Genomic DNA, 12122 nt, shown 5'->3' on the forward strand with positions numbered 1-12122 from the left:
ATACCAAATACAAGATGGCCAAGATTTCCATGTTTTCCTGGGAGGGCTGTCTTCTCTGCCTCTCTCCTGGTGACATTTTAACATATGGGTCTTTTGGGGGAGGCAGTACGTTATTTGTAGACAAATGTTAGGATTCTGCTCCCCCTGTAGACAGAAGCCTGAATAAAACAGATATTGTGCTCTACAAAGAGATGAGATTTGAATTCATCCTGACTTCCTATGGTCAGGAGTTCTATAACTGGGTGACTTTTACCAAAAACATTTTCCCCAATTTGTGGGCTGTTTTGTGTCTCTCCTTCCTTAGCATAGTTGAATTTCTCCTGGCTGTTTCTCTGGGTTATTGGAAAATGGTTAGTTCTTCCCGACTCCATGACATTATACCCTCCGTAATTTTAGAAAAGTTATCAGGCTTCTCTGTGTACGATAGTGCAATAATACTTTTAACATTAAGGCTGATTGCTCGGTAAAACCATGCAATCTTATAAAAATTAGCCTTCCCTTCAATAGTTCCCCTCCCTTTTAACATATTAGCAGTGGATTTTTCCCCCTTCCCTCCAACATCAGATACCCAAAGCAAAAGCATCAGCAACATTAACATTTAGCCACTTTGGTAAATCTACCTACCCTGCTATGTAGAGGGGAAAAGTCAGAAGGAAACAGAAAACATTCACTGTGGAATAATCCTTCATTTATTTCCCAGCAGTGGCTCATTTGGGCGCATATCCTTCACTAACCAAAGGGAAATTAGTTTCCCCTTTGCTTTTTTTTTTTTTTTTTTTTTAAAGACTTATATTGAAAACTACCTTTCATTTTCATTTTAGAATGAAAATGTCACTGCTTTACGCAGGCCTAGATAATTTCCATCAGTCCACTGGGGGCAAATATCTAGTTGAGTTGCTTCCAAATTGAAGCTAGAAGCTGTGACTCCTCCAGGCTGACACACCCTGCTTTTTCTGCACTACATTTCTTAAATTAACTGAACTGATTGCAATTCCTGATGACTCATCTACCCAAAAAGGACAACCTTGGCTTGTTTTGAGGTGTTCTCTGGTGTTTTTGTGACATACCTGAGCTTTATGTCTGACCCTAGTATTAGTCTCTTCTTTCAGTGCATATAGGTGGGAATAAAAGGTGGTAATTTACTCTGACCCTCATCTTGCTTCACTCACCAGTAGCCTTTTTTGCTGTTAAGGAAGATCCTTGATGGTCTTCAATGGGATCTTTTCTAGTTCCCTTTGTCAGCAAATACAGTAGCTACCAATAGCTTACTGATGACCTTTCCCACTTCGTTGTTTTACAGATTTTAGAATAATCATAATCTGCTGCACTCCACCCCCAAAGGAACAAAATATTATAAACTAATCTCTTATGTAGTACCGTGTCTTTTTCCTGATCAGTCTGATATTTTTATTACAGGGACACTTACCCAGAATGAGATGATATTTAAGCGCCTCCATCTAGGTACTGTGTCTTATGGAACAGACACAATGGATGAAATTCAGAATCACATTATCAATTCATATTCACAGGTATCTCATTTTACAACTTATTTTCCTTAATATTGGCAAGTTTTCTCAGGATTTTGGGGGCATTCCCGTGCTTGGGGATCTAAAAATTGAATTATGAAAGTATTACCATTTATAGAATTTTTTCCCTTAAAGGGATATCCTCTGTGTTCTAGTTTAGGGCAACAATTTGGCCTTCTCTAAAATTAATATATTGTAATGCCTGCCTGATTCCAAATGTCTCTCATAGCCCACTGTCTCTCTAGGAGTCTAACTTTTTCTATCTAGTACTATTAATTGATGAAAATTCAATATTTTTCTCTGTTGAAGCATAGACAGACATCAGAAAACTGACCCAAAATTGCAGATAACACTGTGTACCTAGAACAATGCTGGTCAGATTAATTGCATCTTTGAAGATACTCATCACAAAGACACTTGCATAAGCAGTTTAAAAAAAAAAAGGCTTGTCAAAAGGATAAGGATGGAAGGATAGGGAAAGGAGTGCTCTTCTAAATTCCTTAACAGGGATTACAAACAGCATAACATTTAAAAAAAGAAGAAAGTGGGGAAACTAACATATTTAAAAACACGGTATTTGATCAAGTCCCTGCAGGATAGTTCCAGCTACATTCAACAGTGAGTATAGTCTATTATGTGTATCCCTTTTGTATCCCTTTTGAAACTAAATTGTGCATGTACACTCCAATAGGAGAAACTGTGGATATGCTATGAATATTACGATGCCTCTTCCTATCTTCTGGTATGAGAAGTGAAGGTTGTTGATTGGACCGCCAAGGAATGGCTAACCCTTGACGGTCCTTTTTAGAGGTAGCATGCCTCTGGCGCTTCCCTTTCCTTTTCTCCACTTGCCCAGAACACATGTGGAAATTGTGCTAAGGTACAAAAGAGAAGAATTCTACCTCCTGTTGCTATCCAGTGGCCATTTTGGCAGATGGCATAAGGAAGTAGTTTGCTCCCATGAATGCCCATACATATTCCCTGTCACCCATCAAGTTTAAGCACTCCTGGGTTATACAGCATCAAACCTTGCTGCTGAAAGCCACTCTGCTCATTTTGCCTTATAGTGTTGTTTTCAGAGCTGATTTTCCAGGCTTGTTGTGGGCTAGTTTGATCAATTTGGGGATCGGGAAAGATATCTTTCCTCCTGTGGGGAATATTGGCCCAATTTTGGTGACTGTTGTACAGTTTTGTTTTGTCTTCCCTCCCCCCTCCCCCCGCCCTTGTTCACAGCATCATGGCCTGGTAGGAAAAGATAAGAAAGATGAAAGTACCTTAAAAAACTTAGAAGGGGGGAAAGCAGTGATTAATAAATGCATGTCAGTATATGCAGTGTAGTAGCCATGTTGGTCCCAGGATATTAGAGACACAATGTGGGTGAGGTAATGTATTTTATAGGATCAATATTTGTTGGTGAGAGAAACAAACTTTTAAGCTATAAAGAGCTCTTCTTCAGGGACGTATGCCTCTAGTACCTTCATTTCCTTTCTCCACTTGCCCAGAATACACACAGAAATTGGGATATGGCAAATGCAAAAGACTGTGAAGTAGAATTTCTCCTTTCATAGGGGAAAATTTTATTTAGTAGATTACACATTGTTGTCATAAGCCATAAATCTATCCTTGCCACAATGGGCATTATTGCACTATGCACCAACATCCCTCACAATGATAGCATAGCTGTCCATCTCAAATATTTACAAAACATTGGACATCCCAAAAAAATCACCAAACTCATTCATTTTATATTCAACAGCAAACATCCAAACTATGGGTACTAGGATGGGCCCCCCAAAGCATCAGTGTCTTCATGGGCCACGTTGAAGAAGAATTTCTGAACAAATGCACCACAAAGCTAATTATATACCTGAGATACATGTATGATATTTTCATCCTCTGGTCAGATGATTAAACTCCCTCATAGATTTCCATCACAACTTCAGCAACAACCAACCAGCCATAAAACTCTCTCTGGAATACTCCCACATGAACGTCAGTGTCCTGGACACCATGAGCAGCTTCAGCAGTGTAACCCTACAAACAATGATATACAAGAAACTCACAAATCACTAAGCCTACCTTTACAGATGCAGCAACCACTCCAAACATACTAAGAAATCTCTTATCTACAGCCAGAGACTCAGATTCCAGTGAATATGCTCTGAGAAGAAAGTACATTGATATGGATGGGTCACTTCACCTTCAATGGTCCCTTAGAATATGTGCTAGCTACTTATGCTAAGCTATCTGTTCAATCTTGTAGTTAGCACTGATACTATGAATACCTTTCCCATACCTGAAGAAGAGTTTTGTGTAGCTTGAAAGCTTGTCTCTCTCACCTGCAGAAATTGGACCTAATAAAAGGTATTGTTTAACCCACCTTGTCTCTGTCAATATATATTGTCAAAATTGGTGGCTGGTATGCAGTACAGGCCAGGGCTCCCAAGGGGCCAATTCCAGGGTAAATCTGAGCACAGGATCAGGAAGGTTTTTGTGGACCCTATAAATTGTACAGACTGAACCACTCCTCATCTGTATCCTCATTCCCCTTTGCTGCAGGAAAATGTTAGGATGAATCATGTAGGAGAAGTTTAGGTAAGCAAGGTAACCTTAGTTCCTTGGTTGTGTGGTGCAGAACCATTTAATATCATACTGGACATAATTAATGCCTGGTATGGAGAAACAAGGTAGGGTGACAAACGTCCTTTAAGATTTAAACAATAACATTTTTATTATTAACATGTTGTATAATGTTTTAATATTAAAACAAATAAAATTGTGGTCTTTAGCATTAAATCCATTCACATTACTATATCTTTATTCTCCTGTATTTCCTGGTCAGTACAGCCACTTACTTAGCTGGTATCTATGTTAAACAATAGCTTTCTTATGGAACAATACATCTTGGAAATGGGATTTAGAGCTTTTGTTCCTTAAGATCAACAGTCCAAATTCAAACTAGAATAACACTGACTGAAAGTCATTGTCATTTAATGGCTGTTAGGTGATTTATGTAAAAGAATTGTTTGTCTTAGTGGATCATGTTAGGTGTCTACAGTAACAGCAATAAAACAATTACAATTGTCAGTATCAGCAGAGTCTCCTAAGGCTGACTGGGTATGGAGACTGAACTATTATTTTAACCTAGAGGTGTATTCATAAACATTAATTTCACTTTGGGAAAAATATATCTCTAATTAAAAAGAACTGCACACTGCATAAATGTTTGCTTACCTAAAAGGTTAGCTTATTAATTTTACATTGTAATAAACTTTTAATATTTGCTGCTATGCAACAGATTTAAATATTTATAATTGTGAGGCATTTACCCTTGAATTTTAAAAAAGGAAAAAATAGTTTATTTTTCCAGTATGGACAAGGATTTCCAAATCCGGATTAGCAGTTATTAGCTGGTGGAAAGCAACTTTGCTATTTTTCTAGAATATATTTCTGTATTTCAGTGTTGTGTATTGTAACCTAATATTTAAATAATGTTTTAATTATGTTTTATATTGCAAGCAACTACTTCAAACAGAAAATAAAGCAACCCCTTTACACAAAATAAACTATTGAACAATTGTTTCAATCAAAAATGTATAGTGAGGCTTTTTATTTAATTTATGGTAATAGAAGCTGCCAGCTAGACAGACACCGGTTCTTATGTGACATTGATTTTTATCCCTTGTTTGTGTTCTGTTTTATTATTAAGATGACAATAGTCTAGTAGGTTCACTGTAATGCAACACACAAATCTATTATAACCTGATTATATTTCCCCACTGGAAGCATTTTGTGATAGAGGGCATAATCTTTAATGGAATTTGTGTGAAATTAAATTATACAAGCATCAATAAACATAACATAATTCAGAAGGAGTAAATCAGCTTAATTTATTTGCAGCTGTAATGCCATCAGTGTTAGCAGAATGCAAATGCAGAGGTTTAAAGCAATAGCTGAAAAACAGTGCCAGATGAGCAGAAAGTTAAACCCTTTATTAGACAGCACTGTAATTTGATGGGCAGAATGTTCACGGTTCAGCAGATCAGTACATGCAGTCGGGAGAGAAAAGGCTTGGTTTGTAAAAAGAATATCTGAGTTACTCTGAAGCGAAAAGTGTCTGATTGTACTGGTGAGATGAAAAGAAGTTATTTCATAATCTAACCAAAAAATCCTTTTCCAAAATAGATTAATACTGAAATCAAATATAATCAGTTTCACTCCCAGAGATGCAGTTAGGTTCAGCTGAGCATGGCTGGAGTATGACAAAAATATGGTGTTAAATCGGTGGTTACTGTAACAGCAACATGATTTTAAAATGAAATCGGTATTCTTATTTTTTTTTGCCACCTGCCAAATGGGTAGCTTTTACATTGTTAGATTTCTGTGCCCTGCCAAAACCAGAGAAAATGTTCATGCTGTAAAGCAACTGTTACATGAACTAGATTAATTGATAAAGAAATCTCTCATTAATAGGTAAAAATCAGTGGTCTACCTATAGTTCCAGAGGTGTATATTTTGCTTTGGAGATGAAGAAAGAGACATGGGCCACGATCCTCAAAAATGACTAGTGATATTTTTAGGTGTATCGTTTTTGGAATGTCCAACTAGACATGAGTTAAAGGGACCTTGTTTTCAGGAAGTCCTCAGCATCTACCCTCTGAAGAGCAGGCACATATTAAAAATATTGGTCATAGTCCCCATCCTAAAATACTTAAAGTCTTAATTGACCATGGAAAGACTGAGTTGTAAGAGAGAAAACAACATGCATGGGAGAGAGGAAGAAATACTGGGAAAAAGTTTATGGTTCTGCGCCTGTCCAGTTAGTTACTGGCTTAAAAGCAAAGCTATTATGTAAAATGATTGAATTATAGGCTCATTATTTGAGAGACTGTAGGAAAAGGTGGGTCTTGAGAGAGGTTTTACAGGAGAAGAGAACTCTGCAGCCTACAGTATCAGGGATATAAGCAAACACTATTTAAATATCCCTTTTCATTAGGTATCTGTTTTAACATTGTTGACTAAGTGGGTATTTTTAAGTCCTGTAAAAGGTGACTTGTAAAACTATAATAGATTGTTACAGTATCAGAAGATAGAGCAAATTCATTTTTCAATAATCCTCTAATGAATATAGACTCAAACTAAAATGCATACAAATTAAGGAAGTGATAGGTCTGGAAAGAGAAATGCATAGTAGGTTGATGATATGCTATAATATGCACATTGCTCTGTCAATATAGATCAGGACTGAGGTACAACACCCCTTGCATATTCCTAGGTCTCTTCAAAGCCAAAGACTGCCAACTTCTGTATTAGAACTGTGGTTTGATTACAAGCCTAGAACTCCTAAGAAGATTTAAAACTAGTTCCCTCATGTAGTTGTTTTCAAAGGGTGAGTGTTTTAGGTGTGCATTGCCATTCATCTAGTTTCTTTCTTTCATTGAATTTATCCACTATTCATTGCCTAGGATGTTTGTTTTTTATATTTTAAAGATGCAGTCCCAATCTAGCGGAAACAGTACTAGCTCAACACCTTCCAGAAAAATTCAGTCCTCAACACCCAAGGTCCGCAAGACTGTCAGCAGTCGGATACATGAAGCAGTGAAAGCTATTGCTTTGTGTCACAATGTGACCCCAGTTTACGAATCTCGTGCTGGAGTGACTGGAGAAACAGAATATGCAGAAGTGGATCAGAACTTCAGTGATGAAAATCGAACTTATCAGGCTTCTAGTCCTGATGAGGTTAGTATGCCATGTTAAAATGTTTTAGTTTGTGAGTAACATTGAGTTTCTTTTAAAAAAAATCTTTAACCTAAGAGCAGAATTTTGAGCCATTTAATGTTTGGAGGATAGTCTTCAAGAAAAAAAGTTGATTACAAACACATGGAGAAAATAAATTAATATGCTGATTAGATGAAGGATTGACCTGTTTGACTGACTCAAGCTGTGGAATCAGCTTCGTGGGTTTGATATGAAAGTACTCTACTTGTAAAAAATAAATAGTTGAGTATATAAATTGGTTTTCAGGACCTTGCTCTAGAATATAGTAATGCAACATATGTTCTACAGGAATACAAATGTTCATTCTTAATGACAAAGAACCAGATTACCCTTTACAGACATGGGTGAAGCAGTGGATGACACAATTTATTAGGTGCATGAGTGGATTTTTTTTTTTTAAATGTATGCATAAAAGACATTTAGTTCAAGCAACCCTAGACAACTTGAAAGATTTGAATTATAATGTTCAGCACAAATTAAAGCTCAAAAATACAGGAAATGACATAAGCACATGCTTAACTTTTGAGTGTGTGTGTAAATTCCATTTAAATCAGTTAAGTCAAGCACAAGTCCCATCAATGTCAGTGGTACTTTACATATTATCAAAGTTAAATACATGCTTTAGTGCTGTGCTGAATAGGGATGCATTTTTATATCATGGCCTAAATGTATCATTCATGTTAGCTGATTAAATTCTTAAAAGAGTATGCTCATGGGAGTGACACACAGCTCAGGATTCAAAATTCCACAGAAGTAAAGTAACCCATAGAATTCCAGAAGTATTTTTGTTGTATCCTTTCTGAGGAAGAAGAATACAAAGTAGCATGTTTTCAATCCTAATTTGGATTTCCATAAGCAAACACGTGAGCAGTCAAATATGATTTGTGTGTTTAAAGATGAGTTTAGCGTGCTTAGAGCAGGGTGGAGAACCTACAGCCTGTGGGCTTCCTTTGATCTAGCAATCCACAAGGCTTGGGCTTGGCCCTTTCCCACACGCAGCAGGCAGAAGCAGCAGGCAGCCAGCACTAAAGCCCCTGCATGATTGGCTCTGCCTGGTGGGAAGGAGGAAGCAGCTCTGCACGTTGATGTTCCTCCAGTCCCCGGCTGGGGGAATGGCATCATTGGGAAGCACTCACCTACAGGTTTTTCCACCACTTCTCCTATTTGCTGCCAATGGAAGTGTCTGGGGGGCGGAGCCTGTAAGTGCAGGGCTCCACAGAGCCACCTGTGCACCCCCCAGAACTGTGCCAGGTAAGCATCCCAATCCACTACCCCTTTCCACACTGCCCTTCCCTCCTAGACCCCTGACCTGCTGCCTACTCCTGCACCTTTGTTCCTGCCCAACCCTGCACACCATACCTCCAGCCTGCTCCTGCAACTTACCTCCCACCCAAAACCTGCACCCCACTCCCAGCCTGCTCCCACACCCTGCCTCCTGCCCAGGTCCTGCACCATAACCCTCAGCCTGTTCCCTAGCAGCCCCCACCCACAAACCTAACCCCTCAGTTTTGGCCTCACCCCAAAGCCTAGAGGGACCCACAAATCTACTAGCCCTGGGCCCTCAGAAGAGGTAATCTGGCCATAAGGGGGCTAAAGATAGATGCTTTGCTTGCTGAAAATGTGGAATAAATATGAAACATTTGCCATATAAAATATTAGTACAATCCTGGCTCCTCAAGCTGTACTTTTTCAACATAGACACAAATTACAGATTGTATTTCTAGGAAACGCCATCCCATTATATTTGTTGACATTTGCCTTCATATAGAGCCAAGTAGGGTTATGGGTATTTCATATGCAATAATTACTGTCCATAGGGTCTAGGAACTGTAAAGTGAATCCATATGAATAACTGGCTTAGTCTTAAATTATTAAAATGGCAGGCTAAGTCAGTCATCCATTGCTTTACAATTAAAATCTAGATAGGAATTCAGAAAGATACAGTAAAATGTAATAATAAATTTTTTTAGATAAGCAAATAAAATATTACTCGCAGATGACTTAAAGATTTAACATTTCTTTGACCTTGGAATCAAAGATTGACCTACATCAGAGTAACATATGCTCAGGTAGTAACACTGTGCAAATTGTGCTCACATGGAAGTTATGTGTGGAGCCTGAAAAACCTGCTGTAAAAGTGTAAAACTTAACTTTTGTCTAGTGGATGAGGGCAAGAGTAGGATAGCATGAAAGTGCTTGACTTTTGGAAGGAGGTAGGAATTTGACTTAGCAGAAAGGAAGAGCACTTTGGTGGATGCTGAAAAGATAAATGATAGATTTTTATATGGAGGGTTGAAAAGAGAAATTAGAGGAGAAAGGAAATCAGGAGCTTATCAGATTGATGCTGGGGGGCCTGAGCATAGAAGAAGCGGGCCCTGTGTAACTGATATGGTGCCTAAGATAGCAGGGAGTATGAACACAGGAAAATGTTGATACTGTGCCATCTGGAAGCTGATGGGGGAAACAGGAAGAGAGATTGTCCAGCTGAGGAAGAACTGGATCAAAATAACTGGCAGGTTGAGTGTGGCTGAATGGAGTGGGAATGGAACTTCATAGTTTGAAGGGGATAGGAAGAAGGAAAATAGTGCAAGGCAATATGAGTCTGGAAATAAGCTTGGTGCAGGCTGCTTTTAAGGGAGAAAAGGCAATGGTGTCCATCTTGAGAGTGCTATGTATTCAGTGACCCAAATTTGAGAATTCAAACTACAAACTAACGAAGCATAATCATTTACCAAATATCTTATGAAGGTACAGTCTTAAGAGTACTTTTTATCTTCTAAAGTTAATTTACCTCTCTTTCCAACTAGTAAAATTAGTATATCAAACAAGTGCCTTTTAATTTAATACACTATTGCTATTAGGTAAAATATCAGTATTATAAACATGTAAATAATGTAAACATTGCGTCATGACCAAAAAAAGTCTGTGAAGGAAGTCTTTATCATAATTTTTTAAAGATCTCTATTGATGCAATGTTTGCAAATCACTGGAGCCTAAGGAAAATAATGTAAATGGTTCATTGTTTAGCTTATTGAACTTTCCTGCAGTTAGGTTGACAGATGATGCCAATGTTTCCCAATCACCAAAGTACCATTTTAAAAGCATTTTTTATTGAATAAAGTGCTCTGAATATTGCACCCTGGAGCTTTATTTAGGGAAATGGTTCCGTTGATGTTTTCTGTTTAACCTCAGCATTGACCTATCACAACATATTTTGTTAATAAGCAACATTACCATTTAATAGATTTTACTAGTTTTATACATTGTACTTCCTCAGTATTACAATTGTGCTCTCTTAGATTTTGCTTATGGATCTGGAGCGAATGTTATTTTATTGGTAGTCTTCTGTGTTATAAAATCTAGTGTCATATAATATCTAATAGATATTATAGAACAGTTATATACCAAATAACTATAAAGTGTTCTTCCACGTGGGAAAACACATGAAATGTTTAACTATTCTAATGAAAACCACAGTAGAAAGTTAATGATGAATCAATTCATTTGAAATTCTTCATAATTCCATTTATATATGGTTTTGTGACAAAAATGCACATTTAGTAGTAGATACTTTCACTCTAAAATATGCAGTCATTGTGATGTTAGAGTAGCCTGAGATAACTGATTTTGTATTCTTAACATGAACTCTACTTGTACCAGGCTCATTGTTTCTTATGATAAGTGATCAATATTTCATTTTCTTTGAAAGAGTGGAAAGTTTCATTTGTCTGTCACTTCTGTCCTCTACAGCTACAGCATAGCAAACAACATGTACATACTGGGAAACCCTTTGACAAAATAAAACACAACTCTTGCTCAACTGTCATAAGTGTATGTTCACATCACTTGTGGAAAGCCAGTGCTAATCTAATGTAATGAACAATCATAAAAGGATATAAACTAAGTAGGTAGAGCAATAAAGTTCAGAGGTCACAGACCCAAGTAATTCAGAGGCATGCTATGAATGGGGGCCTTTCAAGACCTTTGGCCTCCTTTGGTCAAGAAAGATTGATTAGTCATGGTTTTTAATGACTGCCTACACTCATATGCTAGCTATTTATTGCTTATGCTTTTTCCTGCTTCCTGTTTGTATACTCACAGACATCTAACTCCAACATTTTGAATATTTAAATGTTACATTAAGATATGGTCAGTTGTCTCATTCAGATGTTAATATGGAAGAGACAATAGAGTTTCTAACATTAATTACAAGGACACAAAAATGATAATTTGAAAAGGGAAATGATATATCCATAGTGAAGCAGCTTTTGTGTTTACAAAAGTAAAGATGTAATGTATGAGACATGTTGCATTGTTTAATTCATTTTTGTATGTGTGCTTTTTGAAGCAAGACTAATTGTGGTGTTTTGTCAATGTATTTGTGAAGAGCAAATTATTCAGTAGCATAAACCCATCACTTCCATGACCTTCGAGACCCATAAAGAATAACTACTCTATGTCCTGTCTTGAATATTGACTGGCATTTTTCCAGCTGATCAAATTGTAGTTAATAATGTTATTATATATTACCGTGAATGTTGCTAATTAAATATAATAAAATACAAATGTTAGTCATTAACTAATCATTTGTAAATATAAAAGGAATACAGTCACTGAGTATTCTTCACTGCTAACCAAAATCATCTCTGAACTATTGTTGCAGAAAACAACTTGAACAATTGGAAACATTGAGTATTAGAGTAGTAGTGAAAACATTTTCCCCTGCTTCTACCTGTTCTACAAGAATAGTCTTTATTTAAAAATGGCATCGAACATACCCTGTGTGTCCTTTGTATAACAGGTTGATTTTGTGTAAAT

At 37.1% G+C, this 12122-nt stretch overlaps 1 protein-coding gene across 3 annotated transcripts in view; it reads left to right on the forward strand.

Moving 5' to 3' along the window:
- The window catches only part of ATP9B (ATPase phospholipid transporting 9B), a 313712-nt gene that overhangs the window by 244007 nt on the left and 57583 nt on the right, over positions 1 to 12122 (forward strand). For all 3 annotated transcript variants that reach the window (XM_006128867.5, XM_075921103.2, XM_006128868.5), the window contains exons 14-15: positions 1417 to 1529; positions 7017 to 7265. In XM_006128867.5, the coding sequence (XP_006128929.1) occupies positions 1417 to 1529; positions 7017 to 7265 (362 nt within the window). The remainder of the gene's footprint in view (positions 1 to 1416; positions 1530 to 7016; positions 7266 to 12122) is intronic.

This window comes from Pelodiscus sinensis, chromosome 2 (assembly GCF_052426305.1).
Source record: "Pelodiscus sinensis isolate ZL-2025 chromosome 2, ASM5242630v1, whole genome shotgun sequence".
Taxonomy (NCBI): domain Eukaryota; kingdom Metazoa; phylum Chordata; order Testudines; family Trionychidae; genus Pelodiscus; species Pelodiscus sinensis.